Here is a 22,250-nt window from a genome sequence, read left to right as displayed (position 1 = left end):
ACAACCTCCTCATTTCAACAATAATGGGCTAGAAGTCTGTGTTGTAATTTTAATTAGGGTGAGCCATTCCTAAATAGCTTGGTAAATCAAGTATTGATCAAGCTAGTCCAGCCATAAGCAGCACTAAGGAATATAGGAGCCAAGAGAAATCGATAGAGAAATATTTTAAAACGTCAAAAGCACTGACAACACTTTCTCATCAAGTTTTGTTTACTTTCTTCCACATGTCAGGAAGCATTTCTTCAACTGTCTTAAGAAATGCTACCTTCAGCTACTCACAGGATCACTTCCCTAATTCTTTGCAATGCTTCATGGTGCAACGCTCATTCCTGTCTCATGGCAGAGTTCTGGACTTTAACACTATTGAAATAATTGAGTTTAGTCCTTATATAAAAAGCTAAATTACAACATGATCATTTCAAATCACCAGCTGATGAGGAGCTCTACCGATCCATAAACACATTCATGCAGCTTCACATCTACAAAGTATTTTGATGCTCCCATTCAGACAGAGAATCATAGAACATCAGGAGTTGGAAGGGATGTCTAGAGATCATCGGATCCAACCCCTTTGCCAAAGCAGGATCACTTAGGGCAGGCCACACAGGAATGCATCCAGACAGGTCTTGAAGGTGTTCAGAGGAGGCTCCACAATCTCTCTGGGCAGCCTGCTCCAGGGTTCTAGCACCCTCACAGCCTCACAGTAAAGAGGTTTCTCCTCATGTAGAGGTGGAACCTTCTATGTTTCAGCTCATAGCCATTGTTCCTTGTCCTATCACTGGGCACCATCAAACAGAGCCTGGCACCTTCATCTTCACACCCACCCCTCAGATATTTATAGACATTGATAAGATCCTTTCTTAGCCTTCTCCCCTCAAGACTAAACAGCCGCAGGACTCTCAGTCTTTCTTCACTGGAGAGATGTTCAAGTCCCTTAAACATGCTTGTAGCTCTCTCTTGGACTCTCTCCAGTATATCCCTGTCTCTCTTGAACTTGGGGAGCCAAAACTGTAAGCATGTAAGTACTGACATAACTATTTGAAAGGTAGGCTTGAATTTGCTATCAAGAGTCCTCTCTTCCAATGGAAAACTTTTAAGAGTCTTTAAGACAAACTTTAAGATAAAAATATAGTTGAAAATAGCAATGCACTTCATTTACTGCTTCCAAAACAAAAGATCACAACCAGTTTCTGGACAAAAAGAAGAAAGAAAGACTGAGGTACCTAACCAAAGTCCAGCTGGCTCTTGGGCAGGTCATCATTTCCAAAGGTGTGTCATCACTGATCTTGGGAGCAGTGCTGAGGGGACGTGGTTCCAGTACGTGCTCCACCAGGCTGCCGTAACAACTGATAATGTACAGCGACTCCACTACGAACTGCTTGGATTGATCTGTTTGCAAGGAAAACCAAAATCGTACTGCAATGGCACAGCAAAAGCAGGGAAAAAAAAAACATTTATAGAAGTAGGGGACTTCTTTTTTTTTTTAAGTCTCTTGCCTTTTAGTGTTTGCAATCCAAAATGTGAATTTAAAGAAGAGAAAGGGCTGGAGACACAAAGAGAAAACTGTACAAAGAGCATAATTTTCTCCTTGTTTCCAAAAAAGAGGAATATTTCATGTAAGAGAAGGTGGGACAGAGTTTCTTATCAAAGTTCCAGTAATCACACATTGTGTTCCAGTAATCACACACTGCCAAATGTAATTCTGCTCATTTGCTTTAGCAAAGGTGTCTCACCTTTACCTCACAAACTTCATGCAGTGTCCTTAGTCCGAACTACCAAAGTTTGCTTTGTCATTATATCATAATAAAAGACCAATGATTTCTTTCACTAATTAACATTCTTGTAAATTTTCCTATCTACCAAAACTGCCCTACTCATATTCCCCAAAATCTCCATTGTCACTGAGTTTATGGAACAAAGTTTACAAACAGAATCATAGAATCACTAAGGCTGGAGAAGACCTTTAAGAGTGTTGAATCCAACTGTAAAGTACCTTCTGCTCAGAAGCTATCACAAAATGAGAAAATAAAAAGAAAATCGAAATGGAAATTGAAATTCAAGTCTTATTTTTGTAACATACCAACCTTTTTCTCTTTTCAGACCAGGATTGTTTGCAAACCACGACCTTGATGATCCAAAGACTGCAGCAACACAAAATTCTCCTCCCACAGACTTACTGGGTGAAATCTGTGGAGCTGGTTTGGATTTGCTTAAAAGAAAGAAAGAACAAAGTGAAATCATGAAGGTTAGTTCTCAAAAAATGAAGATGTCCCTTGCTTAATAGGCATTCTAAGATATTAACTCAGAAGTGGTGACTATCTGCAGCTGCCATAAACTTCAGCAGGGTGTACAGATCCTTAGTGCTTCTTTGTAACAGGTCCTAAGTTCTCCTTGCTCACTGATCTGAGAGCTGCCTCATAATGGAGAATTAGTTTTACTGTTTAAAAGACCCAATATTGAATATTTCCACTGAATAGAAACAGCTTCTGAAGTGAATACAAACATTTCTAATTGTAAGTCCTTTGGGAATGAAAAATACAGATTCTGGGTCAGTCCTTCCAGGTGATTGGTATCTTCTTGCATTTTCAAAAGAAGCTCCCAACTACTGCACACACTGATTGCTGATCAGCACAGTCCTGATGGCACCGAAACCGTGAGGGTGGATGTGACATGAGGAAATGGGAAAGAGGGAACAACATGCTGAGGATACAAGGGAAGGGAAACAATAAGCTAGGTGTTAAAACTAATGAGGAATTCTGTCACACAAATAGAGACGAAGTTGCATTCCCCTCTGAAACTCCACAGTGTGCACACAGCACAATGGTTTATAATGTTTCATTCAAACATTACTCAGTGTTTCAGATTCCTGCTTACAGGAATCCAAAGAAAACATTCTGCTTTGTATCAGCTCAAAACTATGCTCAGAGCATTGCCCATTTCCTCAGTTCATTAAGCCAGCATTTCACCCTTTCCTTAAGAGAAAAGCTGTTTGAGAACTTCACAAAGGCTTGCTCCACACTCTCTTTTTTCCCCCAGTCTTTTTAATTGGATTATTTTATGTTTCTCTCTACTCTATTTCACTGCTCCGTTCTCTTGCTACCTCTCCCTTCTTTCCATAAGAAAACCTAGTTAAATCAAAATTATTCTCCAAGCTAAAACTCCTGCACCCACCCAAAGATCTGTGTCTTGGGCCCTCATAGTTCAGTCTTGATCTCTCTGAAAGAAATGGCAAAACTCTTACTGATCTCCAACACTTCATTTCCTCCCAACCACTAGCAGTAGTAAGTGACACATGGAAAATATGGCATATGGTTAAAAACACAGAGCCTCCTCCATCCCTGTCATCCAACTCGAAAGGTTTTAACTTGAACTCACCTAGAGCAGCAAACACTTTTTTTGTAGCACACCAGAAAAGAGGTCATTTAGGAAAATGGGAGAAGGGACTAACTGCATTTGTGCTGTATTTTCAGAGCCAGGTTTCTGAAAGGGATTTACAGAAAGTGTAACTGAGCTTCCCAGCACCTTGTGCAGTGTTACTCTGGCAGTCTTACAGATGGATTGGCTAAAGCACAGAGGAGCTAAGCTACCTGCGATAATTCACACACACAACAAGCCTGTGGTTACACCTTTCATGGAGAAGGAAACAATAATAATGATGATAGTAATGATAGTAATAATAGTAATAATAATAATTATCCTTTCCAAAGGAGTTCCATCACACTGACTAGAGGCAATGGAAAGATTCAGACAAAGTTTCCTGGTCTTAGATCAGCCTTGAAGCTCTCTGCAGGCAGGAAAAGCTAGAATGACCCAAAAGAGCAATTGCAATTTATAGTCAGTAGCTCTGATATTGAAGCACAACAAAGCACTTCATATCCAACTGTTGAAACTACAGCTTTGTATTACTGGGTCAGAAAGCTGTATTCCAAAAAGTTCCTGACTATAAATCTATTACCTTGCTTGCAGTGGCACTCTATGATCGGTATTAGAATCTTTTAATTGTATCTTTTAATTAAAATGTAATATGCTCAAAAGAATTCAGAACAGATTCCTGACACTTTGAAATAGTCCTCTGTGACAGAAATAGTATTTTTAACCAGTTCTGGAACAAACTTGTTATTAATAACTGGGTTTAGCTCTCACCTTCCAAATATTCATACAGTAATATACCTGCACCATTCCTGGAGGCACTGAGGAAATGTGTGGACATGGTACTTTGGGACATGGTTTAATGGCCATGGTGGTGTCAGGTTGAACTTGATGATCTTAGAAGTCTTTTCCAACCTAGAGAATTCTCTGATTCTATCAGCCTTAGAGGAAATGGTCTTAGCTACATTCTATTTACACCACATCTTTCAGATGTCCATCTCTCATGGCATGCATTTCAGCGTCAGTTTCAGTGCCAAAATGTTCTCCCTTCAAGAACTATGTTTTGTAGACAGAAAGAGCAGACATTGTAAACCAGGATTACTCATGTGGTTAAACTCAGTCCTACAGAAAAATAACAACCACCAAATAAAAATGCCCAGTGCATCCTGCTGGTTTAGACACATCTCTGAAAGCACTGCTGAGATGTCAACAAGTCCATTCTGAACTGGACTGTAACTAAGGAATCTTTCATTTTAACACCATTTTGCTTTATCTCCATCTTTTCATCAACACTTTCCAACCCAAATTTCCTCCCTTCAGTAAGCCTCAAAAGCCCACTTATTTCCAGTATCAGTAATGCCATTAGAAAAACATATTTTCATGTCACTGTGATATTTTTAACAACTTGGAAACTATCAATCCTCATTATTATGTAGATGCAAAATCCTCTCAGTTTTCCAAAGGAGAACAAAACAATCATGTTGAAGGTATGTGGTGAATGACTTGTTTCTGCTATGAACTCCTACTCTCTGCTTGCTCTTAGCTTGTCAGCACTTCATAAATTGTTCCAAGAACTGAAATTAAGGCAAGTTTGGCCTCCCTTTTAAAAATAGCTAATTTGAAAGAATCTTCACAACACAGTAACTTCCTGAAGATTGTACCCTAACTTTCAAAAGACTGTACCATATTTTTACTGAAAAGAGAAGAAGAGCAAGCTGTTGGGAATCAACACTTAAAACCAGAAAGTGAGGCTAATGGGACCAAAACACTCACAGGTTGAATTGGGTTGGAAGGGACCCTCAAAGGTCATGTTGTCCAACCCCCTGCAATGAGCATGGACACCTCCAGGCTGCCCAGGGTCAGTTGAGTCTGATCTTGAAAGTCTCCAGCGACTCCACTCTTGATTTTGAGTGTCTCCAGGGACTCTACTCACCCTTAGAATGTCAGCCTTCTACATCAGAAACAACAGCACTATGTTTATGACACGAGGAGGACTGAAAAGCAGTGCAGTTCTTCCTGCCTGGGCCTAACCAGCTACACCAAGAATTCAATGAGACACAGCAGTATTTTTATCCCAATTTATCTCTGCAGAAACCCAGAGCAAGGAGAACTATAGTAATAATAATAGTAATAAAATCTTTCCACTATGTAGCTCTTGTTCTGCTACAAATTTAACGAGCTATGCCTCAGCTGAAGACCATGTTCATGTAATTTCAATTACCAAGAGCTGACACTCACCTACCCCAGCTGAAGGCAATAACAAAGCCACCTGCTAATCACAGGAGAACTAAAAACTTGAAAACTAAAAATTGAAAGTCATGTTAATCCCACACTCCAGCTAAATACCACAGGATTTGGAGAAATTTGTGTTGTTGATAGTAAAGAACTTCTCTAACAGTTAATTTTGGGGGACTGTTTCCCTTTTGAATGTAGAAGCACAGAGATATAGATGTGTTCATGTCCAGTGACAAGCATATGTGAACACTTCCCACTGAAATGGTACGAAAACTGATGGCAGCAAAGCAAAGAAGACATTTAAGACAATGCTTTGTCAGATCTTAACAAAGAAATGAAGAGACACAGCAATGGCATGCAAGTTCTTTGATGCTGGCAACACAATAAGAAGAGATTAAAAGCTACTGAAACAATTCAGTTCTACCACTTGTTGACTTTGGTAATGAATCAAACTCTGCCATAATCTCTGGAAATGCCTTGTGTTAGCTCTTTATAAAAATGAGAACTAATGACAATATTTAACTAGTTAACTTTTTTATTATTGTTTATTTTTCTGCTTTATGGAGGAAAGAATTAATAAGAATTAATACTCTTAAAATAGTTTGAAAACCAGAGGCAGCTATGAAAACCAGAGGCTATGCAATACAGTGATGGAGTGTTCAGAGAATGGTTTGGGTTGGAAGAGACCTCAAAGATCATCCAGTTCCAACCCCCCTGCCACGGGCAGGGTCACCTCCCACTATATCAGATTGCTCAAGGCCTCATCCAGCCTGGCCTTGAACATCTCCAGGGAGGGGGCATCCACAACCCGCCCAGGCAACCTGTTCCAGTATCTCACCACCCACCCTCACTGTAAAGACTTTCCTCAAAGAACTCATAAAATACTGCTGGCTCTTAAATTTGTCTTTCAGTTCACAGTGGAACAAGTTGCAAGACTTTCAAAACTATAAATATATCTATTGGATATATGTGACACGAAGGAGCTGCTTTACAAATTGAAACATTATCAATCAAACAGCAAGAACCTGCACAGGCTGAGAATCAGATTGCTTTTACATTCCAAACAAACAAGCTTCAAATGCATCAGATTCATAAACCCAAAAGCACTCCTCCAGAACTCCACAGCTAAACCCACTGAAATGGAAATGTGGATGAGTTCTGGATGTAAAAGTTTCACCTAGACAATATAAGCAGCAACAAAAGCATCAGGAGACAAACACTGCATGAAATTTGCAATTACACATAGAATTACTGTGAAAGCAGATCTGCCTCCAAAGACATAAATTTGAATTAATTTATCATTGTGCCTAAAACCAGAAAACAAAGACATGTTTCCAGTTGTCAAATCATGAATAAAGCAAGAAAATAAATGGTAGGCTCCTTTATTTGCCAGGCAGCAAGCTGTCAAATCTCCATTCATTTTGTTTACACAATTTTAGGTCTCATTAAGACCTTAATGGAAACAACATGAGTTCTTCCCCCACCCAAAGTGTGTTTTTTATCCTAATTTCTCTGTAGGCTAGTAAAGACCATATTTTTGAGCTAGCACTGGAAATTAAACAAACCACAAAAAAGCCTTGTGAAAGACAGGCAACGATTTTTGAGTCTATTTCATATATTCCCCTCTTTAATCTAGGCCTTTTAATCTTGCCTCAATCTACAGTCATTTCTGCTTCATGCAGGGGGTGACCAACCTATGCCATTTGCTAAGACAATCCACTTTCAAAACTCTTCTTCCACAGCCTTTGCAGTTGTTAGATCATCAGAAGAAATACTTAGGGGCATTACAAACCACCTTTAGATATGGTTCTTGGGAAGCCTACTTTGGTACCAGGTATTCTCCTGGAATAACACAATGCTCCTTTCTTTCCTTTAGTGTCATATGCAGTGCCTTTGCTTCTCTTGTCTTTGGTAGAGCTCCTACTTTCTACTCTGCCTTTCTCTTAAAAGTCACCTAGTGAAGCTCTTCTGCCAAGGGTAGGATTTTGGGAGACAAAAGCAGGTGATAGATGTGGAACAGACTTTTAGTAGTAAAACCAGCACCAAACACTACTATTCTAACAGGCAGCTAGGAAGTACCCTTAGCTAAGCTTAAAAAACAGCCCCTAACCCCAAAAACCTTCCCTCCCTCCCCCCTCCCCCCCCCCAAAAAAAACCCTCCTGGCTGAAAGTTTCTACATTTTCTAAGCAAATTTTAAGATGTTCAAGTTTTTCCCATTCTTGTTGCCTAAAAATGCTGATCTGTTTCTTTTCAAGAGGCCATCATTGATGTTTTCTCTCTGCAAGCAACTCAGTGCTACTATTATAAAAGGTAGCTATATAGAATCACAGAATGGGTTGAGTTGGAAGGAACCTCCAAAAGTCATCTAGTCCAACCCCTAGACAGAAAAAGAGAGGCTTGTTTTGGGAAGATATTGCAATAATTTTTTTGTCCATTATTGGGGAAAGAATTTATTTTATCAACTTCTGTGCTACTTAAAAATTAATTGCCCTCTCAAAAGCAACAAAGACTAAAAAAGAGAATGCATTTCATACAGAATCACAGAGTGGTAGGGGTTGGAAGGGACCTCAAGAGATCATCGAGTCCAGCTCCCCTGCCAAGGCAGGTTCACCTAGAGAAGGTCACACAGGAACATATCCAGGTGGGTTTGAATGTCTCCAGAGATGGAGACTCCACCACCTCGCTGGGCAGCCTGTTCCAGTGCTCCACCACCCTTAAATTAAAGAAGCTCTTCCTCATGTTTAGATGAAACTTCCTGTGTTCAAGTTTGTGCCTGTTACCCCTTGTCTTCTTTGGCAATGCTTGATGGTGAACACACATCCATAGTTTAAAAATGAAATTATGCAGTGCTTCCACCTATGGATCAGCCATGCAAATAAACACATTAAAAAAAAATAAAAAATCAATCCAAACTTAAAAAAGTTTAATCACAGAGGACAGCAAATGAGTTATAGGCATGCTGGGTTTGAAGTGGGAACTCACCATGGAGCTTTTATGGAAAAACATCCTGCTCCAAACAGGTAAGGTCTTCACAGAAAGGGGAAAAATGCACAGAAATTAGATGACAACTCCATTACCAACAATTACACTCTATAGCATGCTAGTAAGTTCTATGCAGAAGGTAAACAAAATCATCTTTTATAACCATTCATGATGCCCTGAAAGAGATGTCTCCCTCCAATGCAACCAGCATGCTGACACTCACACACACCACTGCTCACGTGAAGGGTCTCCCCTGACAAGGTCAGCAACCCCCCCTCTGGAAGCAGGAGCTGACAGGGTAGGTTCCTCATGCACAACGGCCGTGACCAAGGCAATGCACCAGTTGCAAGCAGGCTTTGAGGTTATAATTCCAGTTAGACACAGCTCAGCTTTCCTTCCTGAAATCTCCTGACAAATCTGAGGCAAAAGCAGTCTGGGGCTTAAACAGACCTTAAAGTCAAAACTAATAGAAAAAGTAAATTAGCAACAAATACGTGGGGGTCTTCCATGACACTCTGAAGGTCTGAGAGGGACAGTTACAAATTTACTGAGGGAGGTAAAGCAGCAGGTACCAGCACAACCTTTTAGAGTCAGCCCTTTTTCTAGGATAGAAACACACCATTAAATTCAAACTCTTTAGCAACTGTGAGACACAGCAACCTTAATCCTTCACTTAAAAGCTTGCATGGAATGCAGGAGAGAACCTAACTTATTCCAAATGTATCTTCAAAAGCACCAGATACAGAGCTCAGTGGTTCTGGCCACATACCTCTACCATGACTTTATTTGACTTTTTGGTTCAAGTATATTGCACAGTGTGGAGTTTTACAAATCCTCCATTAATTGTAGCACATTTTTTATTAATATCTCCCTTGGTTTTTACATCACCTCTGAGAAAGGCATCATCATATTGGCATTGGCATGAAATCTGGCAAGGAGAAGCAGGAGGTAAATTTAGAGCTACTCCCATGCTCAAGGCTTCTTTGATCCTCATTTGGTATGTAGCATCACCCAAAAAACGGCTGAATAAGTGATTTTGCAAACTCTAGTGTGCCAATTCTCTTTTTCTAATGTGACCCAGTGATAAATTCTGGCTAGCTGAACCAAGTGAAATAATTCAGGCAATGAACTAGCAGAAAAGGTCTGTTGCAGAAGGATGCATAAAGCTGTATCTATACAATTGAAAGGAGGCCAGCCTGATAAGAAAGAATTCTGTGAACTAAATTTGACATGAACATTCAATGAGTGAAGACATGCTCCTAAAAAAAAAACCCAAAACCTCACGTGAAGGTACAAATCTAAAACATTTACTCTGCCAACAAGCAGAGATGTAAAAATCCAATGAAGCAGAACATTGCAGGAAAAAAACACCCCTATTTTAAAACTAATAATATAGGCCAAAAATCATAATGAAGATCTTTTGAACTCCATGTAACAGAGCAGCCTTTAGCTATCTGTACTGAAATACAAGTTTGGTTAACACTCTGGGGGAGAGAGCTCATTTGTCTGCCTTTATAGACAAAACAGATCATCTTTGGACAATGATAAAACCCAATTAAATTGATAAGGCTGTGTGCATGGTACCATCTCCTACACAGTCAAGCTGAAGATCATTCCAATGCCTCAGCAGAAGCTTAGCCCATCACTGTTGTACTGTTTAAATGTTTAATGGAAAGGTGAATCTTCTGCACAAACCACAGCCAATAAAATCCAAAACCTGGAATGTATCTAGTGTGAATTTGCAGTCATTGGAGAGTGGCTGAGTCTGAGTGGGAGCTTAGATGATTTTGGATGTTTGGGCAAGTATTTTTTCCTTTTCTCTGCCTCAGTTTCTCTGTCTGCACAAAGCAGGCAGGAAATGACATTTAGCTGAGCTCATTAGAAAAGATAAGTTCAGCCTCTTTTTGTTGGACAATATGCTGTGTCAAGCTGATTATCCTTGCAAATTAACAAATTCTCTCTACTTTACAAATTCAGTCAGGTGGATCCATGCTACAGTGGAAGGCTTTGTTCATCTGGTTGTTTTTAATAGAGATACAAAATCTTGTATCAGAAAGAAAATGTACTTACACTCCCAAAGACTACAGCAGAGTCTTATTAAAAGCCTGATGTGTGAGAGAGACAACTTACTATATTTCCTCTCTGTCCTCAAGATCTAACTTATTTCAAGAGGACCCTTTTTTTTCCTTTCTGATATTCATATAAGCAATTTTTTCTCACTATTTCCTTCACACAATATGGATGGTATGCTAATTGAGAGAGAGAAAGAGTGTACAAATTAAAGGATAACCCAACCTTGAAAAGACAGCACCAGATGGCTACGCTCAGTGACAGTAACAGAGCAAAGCCAAACTCACTGAGGTTCCCCCTTCTCAGAGCTACTGTGACGTTCCAACAGGAAAATCAGGGATGGAAAATGATTTATGATTCAAAATTCCAACAATGTTCTTAATTTCTGATCTGATTTCTCAAGTTTAACAAATTCCGAACCAAAGCACACTTTGATTTTGCGCCACCATGTTTAACAAGAACTATTTAAAAGCTGGTAAAGAGCTGTGCAATAGGCACTTACTCCAACTCTCATCATTCTATGTCCCCCCAGCTGGATTCCTCTCATAAACAGTGACACCTGATCAAAATTTACTGCAAATAGCTGTATTTCAGATCAATTACAAATCATTACAGCACTTGCTTTATTACCAAAAGGTATTATTGAAGGTGACGTAAAACACATCCGAGAAATGTGCCAGGAAGAGAATGTCTGGCTTCAACATGCAGGAAAGTTGAGCTATTTTGTACTGATTACTTTAGCTTTACCTTTTCTTTCTTTTTTCTTTCTTTTCTTTTTTTTGTGTGTGTGTGTGTGGCTTTTTTTTTAGTTACTTTCGCCTACTTAATTGTCTGATGACATCATGCCTTTGCACTCCTTATTTTTGTTTGCTTCAGTAGTAGAACCTGGGGTAAATTAAGCTCTCCTAGTCAAAATAAACCAAGCAGATATCAGTGCTTTTCAGTACATAAAATACAAGCAATGAGAAACATTAAGATGATAAAATTGCATTAGACACTTTACCTACTTTTCCCCTTCCTTTTTGGGGGACAGGATGAAGAATAGGTAGAGTTTCATGCTTTAAAAAACCACTATCTAAATCTTCTGAATGGAAAAAAAAAACCCTAAGGTTTATTCCTTTTCCTCTAAGATACATTGGATGTGTCTGTTTTGACAAGAGCCAGCTAATGCAGGTTACATCCTGGTGTTTCACTAAAGCTATAACCAAATTGAGACTGAAGTCTGATACAAATATAATGACCACATCCCTTGAGAAAATTAAAACAAATGCTGCTGTCAGAGAAACCAACTTCTACAACAGTTTTTCCTCAGGGGCAATTATTGTAGCTTTTATTTCCCTCCTTCCTATTACAGCTCAGCTGTCTCCCCCACATTCTTACAAACTGGAAACTAACTACAACCCATCCCACAAACAGAAGGAACACTCATAAAGCCATTGCAAAGCACAAAGCTGTCTTCTAACATACTCCCTGCCTTTTATAGACAAGCAAGAGATGGATCATACAGCTCTTCCCCTTTCAAATCTATAAGCTCTTTGTAATGGGCAATGAATTAACCCATTCACCAGACTCCAGAAGGAATCCAGCATTACTATTAAAACTCTGAGAGGGAAACTGAGGCACAGATATAGAAAGACTTATTAAATCTAGCTCTTTGACTGTCTTACATCCCCCTAATCTTTAAAACATAAGATGCTTCCTCACTCAGTGTTAAAGCCCCTTTGGGAAAGCCTATCTGCTCCTCAGAATGTGCTGACAACACAAACTACAGGCAAGCCAGTCAATGGGATGGCAAGACATAGGGACAAAAATTAAGTGGAGAAATTACAATGAGAGACTTGAAAAAGCAGAGGAAGAAGCAGAGGGCAGGGATCAAGAAATGACAGTGATGGTAAAATGGAAGTAATGCTCTGAGATAGTGCTGAGAATGTGATTTGTATCCAGAGTTGAGTGAGCGATCAGGAAATGTTTCAAAATCTGCAAGTTTGCATGAAAGGAAAAAAAGAAGGGGGAAAAAAAAAACATCTGTGATGAAGAGTGCAGTAATGACCCAACTCCAGATTCTGATCTTTCATTCCCACAGGGTTACAGTGAACACTTCTAAAAAATGTACTGCCATTCCACCTGTCAAGTACAATGACATGACACACTTTGCAGCTCTGCTCCAGACAGATGATATTAAAAGCCCTGATCAGCCCTTTTGGTACCTTAAAAAAATATTTTGCTGTCTTGGATACTAACAGAACAAAACCCAACTTAACTTTTTTTTTTAAATAAAACCTGCAATGCTGAATGAAGACCTCTAGCATTAAAGAGCTCTGATCAGCCCTTTTGGTACCTGAAAGAAATATTTTGCTGTCTTGTATACTAACAGCACAAAACCCAACTTGACTTTGTCTGGGTTTTTTATGGTTAATAAAACCTGCAAAGCTGAATGAAGATCTCCAGCATTAAAGAAGCTTTTCATACATTAAAGACACAGGAAACAGCCAAACCCAGGGCAGCCAATTATAGGGTGTTCTTTTAATCTTGCTTTTTTTTTTTTTTTTTTTACTTTTTGAAAAACGGACTGCAACAGATTACATTTTAATTCTTTAAAAGTAGCAACAGCAGAAAAAGGAAATCTGCTTGGAGGGCCGCCCTGCACTGCCTGTAAAGCCCAACTGCTAGCGAGTGCCTCTCCCTTTCTGATCACTGCACAATCGCAAGGTTAAGCAGCTGCTCCCAAAGAAGAGCCTTGTTTCCTCGGAGCAGTGCTTAAAGGTGCTGACCATGTAGGTGTAAATACATCTGTCTTTTGCCATTTGCAGTAATACATGCCTCCTACACTTCTCAGAGCGAGGCAGATGGTCCCTGTCCTGTCTGAGCCTCACACTGCACAGACTCACATTGCTCTGCGTTTCTGGAAATAGGAGGGCAGATGTTAAATATGTTAAACACACGCTTTGCCCCCTGGAGGTTTAAGTTAAGGCTGCTGTCTCAATTTGGTCATTTTAGGCATGCCAGGCTTCTTGGATCCGAGGCATTTCTTCTTAAATCCCTGCTTCAGAAGTACAGCTTTTCATGTTCATGTGGTGTTCTTTCATCAAACAGTTTGGACGCAAAACAAATGAAGGAAGCTCTCAGCTTAGTGTTCCACAGCTACATGGGCTTCACTGAAAATTCTGATCCTCATTCATGAAAACTCTATTTACACAGCAGGGTATTTCCCATGCCTGTTGTTTCCCCCTCCCTGTTACATAAGCCTGGTGGAATATTTTAAATCTAATTAGTCAAAAAAATGACACAAAATAATAGGGCTGGGGAACGTTTGTTAACAGCAAAATTTACTTCAAGAAAACTACAAATAGGAATGCTCTGTGTTTAAGGTAGTTAAGAATAAATATTTAAATAGATTAGAATAATGAACAGAACAGAATTGAAATTAAGTAGAATAATGCAGACTTCTTATGTTTGCAAGGGTTGTAGAAGAGTTTTGCATTAAGGCCTTTGTAAAGACTACTGCATGATTTACCATTATAAACCAAGTGCTTCTTCTCAAATCACCATCCTCACCAGTGCTCCTATCACCCCACCTTTCTCCCTGGAAACCCTCTGATAGCTTTTTATTTTCTTGCTATGTCTTCTCCTAGCTAAGTGTCTATTTAATTTCTTTCTCATTTCAAGGAGTTTACTAACAAAGCCCAGAATTCCATTTCTGTCCTCTGACCGTGCTCTTCAAGACACCTTTTGACATTTTCCCTTTTTCAGGAACTGTAACTTCCTGCTAATCTCCATGAACACACCAACCTCTTTCTGATCCTGGCTCCTTTCTTGTCCCTGCTCAAACCTCTCTGTAACTGCCAAATTCACCTGATTGCCAGTGCAATCCCCGTCCCTCACCTGTGTTGAAATTGTAAGCACCAAAAAAAAAAAAGGGCAAAAAAATCCAACTGAAAAGTGTGTGTGGAGGTAGCTAAATTGCCCTGTTTCTTTGCTGTTTCCTAAGTTCCATTTACAGTTATCTATGGAGTTCAGGAAGTTATCTGCAGACAGCCTCTGTGCTTTGGGCAATTCTGTGTTCCTAGTTCACGATCTGGCTCAACAAGCCTAATGAAATTCCTGTTTCCAGCAGCATGAGCAGGACTGGATTGTTAGGCAGACATGTAGAGAGATCCACACATACAGATGTGAATACATAGGCAAGCTTCAGAACATCATCATGCATGCTTAGCACACTAAACAAAACAACAGAGGATTTTACAGGGAGTCCTGAACACTCAAGCACAGAATATGGGAATTACTCAGGGAGAGAGGGAATATCCCCAAGCTCTCACCTGAAAAATAATTCCTGGTTCACACAACAGAAAGTAAAATTCACCTCACTCTAGAGCTCGAGCAAGAACCCACTGAAGCAAGCAAGTCAGTGCCTGCACCCCTTTGCCAAAATGCAGGGAAAATGTTAGCAACCTTCTCAATTGTTTCTGTCCAACCACATGTCATATTCCATCTGTTTTTCTCAAAACACAAAAGAAACCAGCTGTAAATGAATGGATCTGACTTTTAACTAGAAAATGCTCAGGGATTTGAACACCCAAAAAAGTGGGAGGGGAAAAAAATAAAATCCCCCCACCAGCTTTATGTATTAATTGCAAAAGCCCAAAAATTTTAAATTTAGAAAGATAAAAATATCAACTATTGAACAGCATCAATTAACTTAAAATTGTTGCAGTTTGTGAAGCTCACAAAACCTTCTTAATTCTTGTAACAGAGAGTGTGATGGTTTGAAACTGTCTTTTTAATTTTTCTTTGCAAAGCTCAAGCAGAGAAAGCTAAAGAATGTAAATAAGTCACTATTGGGTATAAGAAAGCAAAATAATGATTGTTCTAAACACTTTGGTGGGGAGGATTTCAGCTCTCACACTGATACAGAGAGATATTTAGTAGAGCTTTCTTTTCACCACAAATATTTTGAAGTGCTTTATCATGGCACAGTGAAAAGTACCAAAGTGCAGCTGGCTCTGAACTGAAAGTCCACACGTGAATTTCATAGTACAGAACAGTCACTTCAGAGGAAAAATAAGGTCAGAAAAACAGGAGGATGAAGTTTTGCCTTTATGCTCAACCTGTCTTACTGTCTCCCCTTTCTGATAGGCAAAAATAATTTCTGCTTGAAAAGTCTGGAAATCAAAATAAACAGACTTTGGAAGAAAAAAAAAAACAAACAAACCCAACAACAAACCCAAACAGTAACCCCACATCTTATCCTGATTGAATACAGCTCTGCTTATGTTTCATACCAATTCCTGGTGTGAAACCTCTCCTCATGTCAGTGTACAGCATTTCCCATATGGTAGACTGCAAGGAAATGAGCCACCAAATGAATACTCCTGGATTGCTAGAGATTTGTTTTCAGGTTTTGTTTATTTATCTGATGCTGGTTTCCTTTTCTTGTCTCCTCCTCACCCCCCCACCCTCCTTCCGTTGGCATTAAACTACATACACTGAAATTAAACTCAGGAACCAAACCAAGTACCACTAGCAACACAAATTATTTCCGTATTAATTATGAGTAAGAAAGGTTTAGAAGGAAGGTTTGTGCAGATCACTTACCCTGTGCGTTTGGTGATGGTCCCTAATGTCATTGGCTGCTTGATTTGAGCAAGAGGCAAGACCACAGTCAAACTGGGAAGGGGCAGGAGTCGAGGGTTCCCAGGATTATTGTTTGTGAAGTTATTGTAAGTGTCTTGGCTGTTCAATTTACCTTGATGGGAGAGAGATGTAAGGAAACACATTACTTTCACTTTTTCTTCAGTTACCATTTTTAAACAACTGCTTGAAACAAGCCATTGCCAAAAAAACAATTTTTTTTTTAAATGAAATAAATAATGACCTCTTGTTGTTAACAAGAACACATCTAAAAAAGTCATCTCTCAAGTGAAAAAATAAATTACAATGGAAGCAACAAATACTGATTTTTATATATGGGAAATTATTCTTGCTGCTGCTGCTTGCCTGACACTTTTGTTCATCAGAAAGTTTTCAAGTTCAATTTGAAGAAGTAGTTCTGGATTTCAGTTCTCTGGCAACAACTGCAAAAAGAATATGTGGAAGCAGAAAAACAACAGCAAAAAGAATATCTGGAAGGGAATTCTTTTCTTAAAGTACCACAGACAGTGTTGGCAACTGGAAAGTCCTGAAAAGGTTGCTTTTGTTGTCTCTACGGCACACATAATAGTAATCTGCTGAGCAAAGACCAGAGAAAAATCACAAATAACTATGAAATAAAGCCAGGCAAAATTCCATGAAAAAAATAAAGTATTTAAAAAGTACCAAGCTTCATATTCATTCAAAAAAGATGAATTAAAAAAACCCAAACATATAGGTACTTTAAAAAAGGAAGGGGAAAATGTAACCAGGAAAAAAAAAAGTCCCCACAGCCCTAAATTTAGCTTGTTTCAAAGAGCTCTGTGCTGGATATACGCCCAGTTTAGATATGCTTTCTTGCTTTCTGTATCATTCTGTAGTCACAACCTTTCATTCTTCAAGTTAGAAAAGGAAACTAGCTACAAATTTCATGGCCAGTAAAGAAAAGAAATGCGACGAAACCAAAGAAAGAAGTTAAACAACAACAACAGCAAAAAAAAAAAAAGGGGGCTAGTCTGTTTAGAACAGAATCAAAAGTACTTTAAATAGACAAGCAACCATGAATTAGAAGGTTTAGATCATTAACTTGTTTTTCTGTGTTCCTATAATGCTGTGAAACGATGGCTTTGTTCTTAATCAAAAGGGAGCCATATTGGGAATTAGGTTCCTAAACAACCGATGCATTCTACACAGATATTATACAAATCCCAGGCCAAATCCATACAATCTGACTGAAGAGCAGCCACCTTTTTTCAAGGAAGAAAAACAGCACAGAAAAGGGTTTCTCACAGGAAGCTGCCTGAAAAGCTTTAATGGTACTTCAGATGGATTGAAAATAGGAAAAGGAAGGCAGAAAAATCTTAATGAATGTCTCATCATCCTAAAGACACTCAATGCTTCCTTTACCCTTCTTTTAATACTATGTAACTGTAAGCTTTGGGGGGGGGGGGGGGGGGGGGTTGTTTGGGGGGTTTTCTACAAAGTCCATAGACCTCTGCATCTTGTTTAAAAAGCACAATAACAAAAAATCATGACATTACAAAGTGTATTTCATGTTAAGTATCTGGGCTGAACGTTGGTCAATCCATTTTAAGAGAAATAGCAAGGCTTTAATGAATAACAACCCCATTGAAGTCTCAGAGAGCAGATTTCATTAATAGCAATTTTCCTGCACCAACTTGGAATAAAAAGACACAGGAAAGAGGGAAGGAAAAAAAAAAGGAAAAAAAAAAAAGGCTCAGTTCTAAATGAAGACTGAGATGCAATTTTTTTTTTTAAGATTAGTTTCATAATGCATTCTTGGTTCTTGTAGGAAGGAGTATAAATGGTTTTCTGCATTATTGTCTAATTAGTTACTGTTGCATGTAATCAAGGCCTCTCTGAAAGCGTTTCCCTCTCCCATATCCCCTACCACCACCGCATGTTCCACAGCAAACAGCCACGGGATCTACAGAGGGGGCTCCAAACGTCTGTAATTTGTTTTCTTTTACTTGTTAGGAATATAATGATTAACTCCGAACTACTGAACCAAGTGACTGTGTTGTAACAGTCCCCGCTCTCAAGGCACATTTAATTACTCCGTGCCCTCCGCTCCCGACATTGTGTAGTTTTCCATATGCAAAACCTTCAATAGAATCTTTGCATGCAGAGAAATGAGGCATTTACAGACCATCTTCCTACACAAGGAAAAGTTGCTTTGTTTTCACACAACTTGAGGAATCCCAAGGCAGTTAAGGATAGTCGGTGGAGAAACTGCAGGATCAAGTCAGCACTTAGGAGTACTTTACTAATCGTAGCAACAATGTCCTACAAATTTTTAGGCTTGAACATGAGGAAACACCAAGTAAACATAAAAAAAATATTAAACTATACTGAAAGAACTGAAAACACCAAGCACACAGAAAAAAATTACTAAACTATACAGAGTGGACTGAAAATGTTACCATGCTACAAAAAGGGAGACAAATTATTTCTGACAGTAAAGTTTTCCTCGAAAATCTGAGAGAGAATTTGAAGACGGTACAGATGAGTAAGGTTAAAGAAAATTGTACTTCATAGAATTTCTAAGTAAAAATATTTGCTGTTGTTTACACTGAATTCTTTTTAGCTATTTTTATGATGTTCTATACAGTTCTATCCTCATTGTATGTTGCCTCAGACCTGTCAGAGGGTACATGCACAGCCTTGGGGATCTGTGACGAGGGCTGCTCCTTTCCTCAGCATTCAGTAAACCTGAATTCTGTGCATTTTGAATTTCACTGGAACAACATAACGTCACAGGTTACGATTAATAAGTCATTTAAAACCCCCATAATTTTATAGTGTGCTGTTGTACCCATCCAGAAGCTAGCAACAGCCACCCTCCATTCCCCCAGCCCTTTGAAGTCAGAAGCCTCTCCTGCAGTAAATGGGAGTTGCGTGTGTACAGGACTGCCGGATCAGGCCAAGAGAGCACAAAGAATGCAGTCAAGCATCAACATTATTTCTACAGCTCAAGCAGTTGTTGATTCACTGTCAAAGGACAAGCAACAAATAAGCTAAAGTTTAAGTCTGCTAGAAATATCAACCATTTTTCATACAGCAGAATCCTGTACTCAGGTTACCTTGCCACATGTGGACAGTCTAAATTCATTCTCACAAGGAAATACGGATATTAATAAAGACTAAAACCCTGGAATTAAAGGAGTTTCACTTAGCCCTTACAAATCTAACTTTAAAGGCTAGCTTGGTTATATACTGACGCGACACACAAATCGCATCCTAGTGACCATTCAAGCAATACTTTCTATTGCAATTAATCTGGAGAAAATTAATCACCATTGTCCCAACCTCACATTTCCAGCAGAGCACCCTAGACAATGAGGCACTTTCCCTTGGTAATCACCCCAAGGCTGCCCTCAGGACCCTGAGCAAGGCAAGTCCTTTTGGCCAAGTATTCATCTTTCCATGAGCTGCCACAGAAGAGATTTTCAGATGACAGTTCAAGAGCTGTGCATAGAATACATTAAACCATTTTAGACTGAGTTTATTTTCCCTGCATGCCTCCTCCCTTTTGCCTGCTCTCCTCTAGCTTGGGCCACAGCTCAGGCCACACGCAAGAAGAAGCTCTTGAATTATTTTCACTCTGATCTTACAGATTCAAGGTTCAAATTCCTGACTGCAACCAAATACAAGTCAAAAAATCCTCCTACAGTTAATCCTAATTCAGCCATTTACACTCTCACTGGAGAAAAATAAAAGTCTTCTGTCGCAATAAAAGCTGCTGATAAACCTCTTACTAATTTTACTAAGTGACTTGCAAAAAGCTGAGGTAGCCTGACAGGAGAAGTTTATTTGCAAATGTAGCTTTCCACTGGATAAATGGTGCCTAGTGAGACACTAACCAATCCAGTTAGCTCTGCCTTTGTACCTGTCTGCTGAAGTCTGCAACAAAACAGCCTCCATCACATCACCCACCCAAAAATCCGAGCCATGCTTTTCCAGACATTTTATCCCACAAATACTCAAAGCGGGGGGGAGGGGGGGGGGGAGGGGGAAACCAACGGATTAAGTTGAGGATAAAAGTGAAGAAAGAAAACAACAATGGGCTTTGTTGTCAGAGGGAGGGAGCGGCTGCCGGGCCCGGGGTGTATTCCCAAGCCAGCCATCATTAACGGACTCACTTCCACCCAGAAAAAAAAAAAAGGGAGGCCTGAAAGTGCCGGACAAAAGAAATCCCAGCAGACAAAGAAAAAACAAATTAAAAGCACCATTATAAAACACAGATGCTATAAGGAAAATAAACTTCACAAGATTTACTGGGTTTTGACAAAGCAGGACATCTGTGGAAAAGCCATCAGGAGCAGCAACCAGGTACAGCCTGGCCGGGCTGGTGTCCCCCTGCGCTTCGTCCTCGCTTGCACCCTCGTCCCCACGGCCCCGCGGCCAGGGTCAAGGCTGCAAACCTTGGGAGAGTCACTCTCCATGGACCTTCACCATTACTCATAGCTGTAATTTTTATTTGTGATTATTTTAAATTGTTAAACCGCTCAAATATTCTTAAGACCTGAATGTGAGGTTCAAACATTTGACTGAATGACACATTTCTAACTTCTTAAAGTATATTTTTGGATATGAAAGGGAAGCTACACCTCGGGGAACATGTGCTGGACTTGTGAGCTTGTAACACTATCTAAAAAGCACTCAATCAACTGAAAGCAATTAATCCAGTAAACTTGTCCTCTTCTGATCAAGTAAGAGCCTTGATGAATTCAGGCCAGATTTCAAATTGGTCAGCATTTGAATGGAGCACTTCAGGGCACTACTGTCAGAGATCATCTCTGAGGAAAGAGGAAGAAAAACATCCTGATTTTTGCAGCTCCTAATGACATAAATATACATCAAAATGCAGCAGGCAGAGGCATTCCCCAAGGACCTCATCGGTGAATACAGCACAGTGCAGCCACTGTTATGCAAAGAGACTTTATTGGATCCTGAAAGAATTATGTTGATGCAGCCCCGCTGATTGCTCCACCATTACTTTGTCCTCTTTAGTCCACACATAGTGCCACATCAATGCCACCAAATCACTTCTTTCCTGATTTAAACGTAGCTCTAATACCTCAGCACTGTGGATCGCAGCCATGCACACAGGCAACTCATCCCTCAGATGGAAAAAGAACTCACAACTGAGCTTAAAACCAAAACTACACCCTGAGACCGAGGGATGCAAACACCAACTTGCCACCAAGCTGAAATCAAATCCTTTTGCCCATTATATTCCCATGGCAGTTTCAATTGTACACGGCATGTCTCCTCATTCAAGCGTTGTAAGATCCTCTCCTGCACACAGAAATTCCACCCAGTTAGCAGGCAAAGCAAACAGAACTTGGCCCACACTGTTCACAGAATATCTTTGGTCAGAAGAGACCTTCAAGATCACCCAGTCCAACCTCTGACCCAGCACTGCAAGGCCACCACTGAACCATGCCCCTAAGCACCAAGTTGACACAGCATTTAAACACCCCCAGGGATGGTGACTCCACCACTGCCCTGGGCAGACTATTCCAACGTTTGATAGGTTCTTCTGGTAGGAAGGTAATGATCACAAGGATTTTAGTTTCTCTACACACTTTACATGAAAAACTAAGGTGTGTATCAAGCACATCTCAGCCTCATAACAAAATGATTCCGTGTTGATGTTTTAAATTGTTATTATTATTATCCTTCTTCCATTATTCCTGGCACAAAAAGCTTAGCAACGCAGCATCATTAAAATACAAACCCTACTTGATTAGCTTTTATATCTTACAGTATTTAACAGACTGCATTTCAAAGCGTCCCACACAGTCTACTGACATTAACACTCCATATAAACATCTTTAATTTGGTAAATAAACCCCAGTAACTCCAGGCTATGCAATCATCTGGAGGCCGAGCTGTAGGAAAATGAGCTGTGCTTGGCCATTATTTCTGTTCACACTGAAGA

General features: G+C 39.6%; 1 protein-coding gene across 1 annotated transcript in view; it reads right to left on the bottom strand.

Moving 5' to 3' along the window:
- Nucleotides 1–22,250, bottom strand: part of BCAS3 (BCAS3 microtubule associated cell migration factor) — a 372,406-nt gene that overhangs the window by 225,771 nt on the left and 124,385 nt on the right. The window contains exons 16-19 of the mRNA XM_054394123.1: nucleotides 16,250–16,400; nucleotides 8,588–8,632; nucleotides 2,085–2,209; nucleotides 1,224–1,389 (exon numbers count right to left, since the gene is read on the bottom strand). Of these exons, the coding sequence (XP_054250098.1) occupies nucleotides 1,224–1,389; nucleotides 2,085–2,209; nucleotides 8,588–8,632; nucleotides 16,250–16,400 (487 nt within the window). The remainder of the gene's footprint in view (nucleotides 1–1,223; nucleotides 1,390–2,084; nucleotides 2,210–8,587; nucleotides 8,633–16,249; nucleotides 16,401–22,250) is intronic.

This window comes from Indicator indicator, chromosome 30, assembly GCF_027791375.1.
Source record: "Indicator indicator isolate 239-I01 chromosome 30, UM_Iind_1.1, whole genome shotgun sequence".
Lineage (NCBI taxonomy): Eukaryota > Metazoa > Chordata > Aves > Piciformes > Indicatoridae > Indicator > Indicator indicator.
This window is presented reverse-complemented; position numbering and strand designations above follow the sequence as displayed.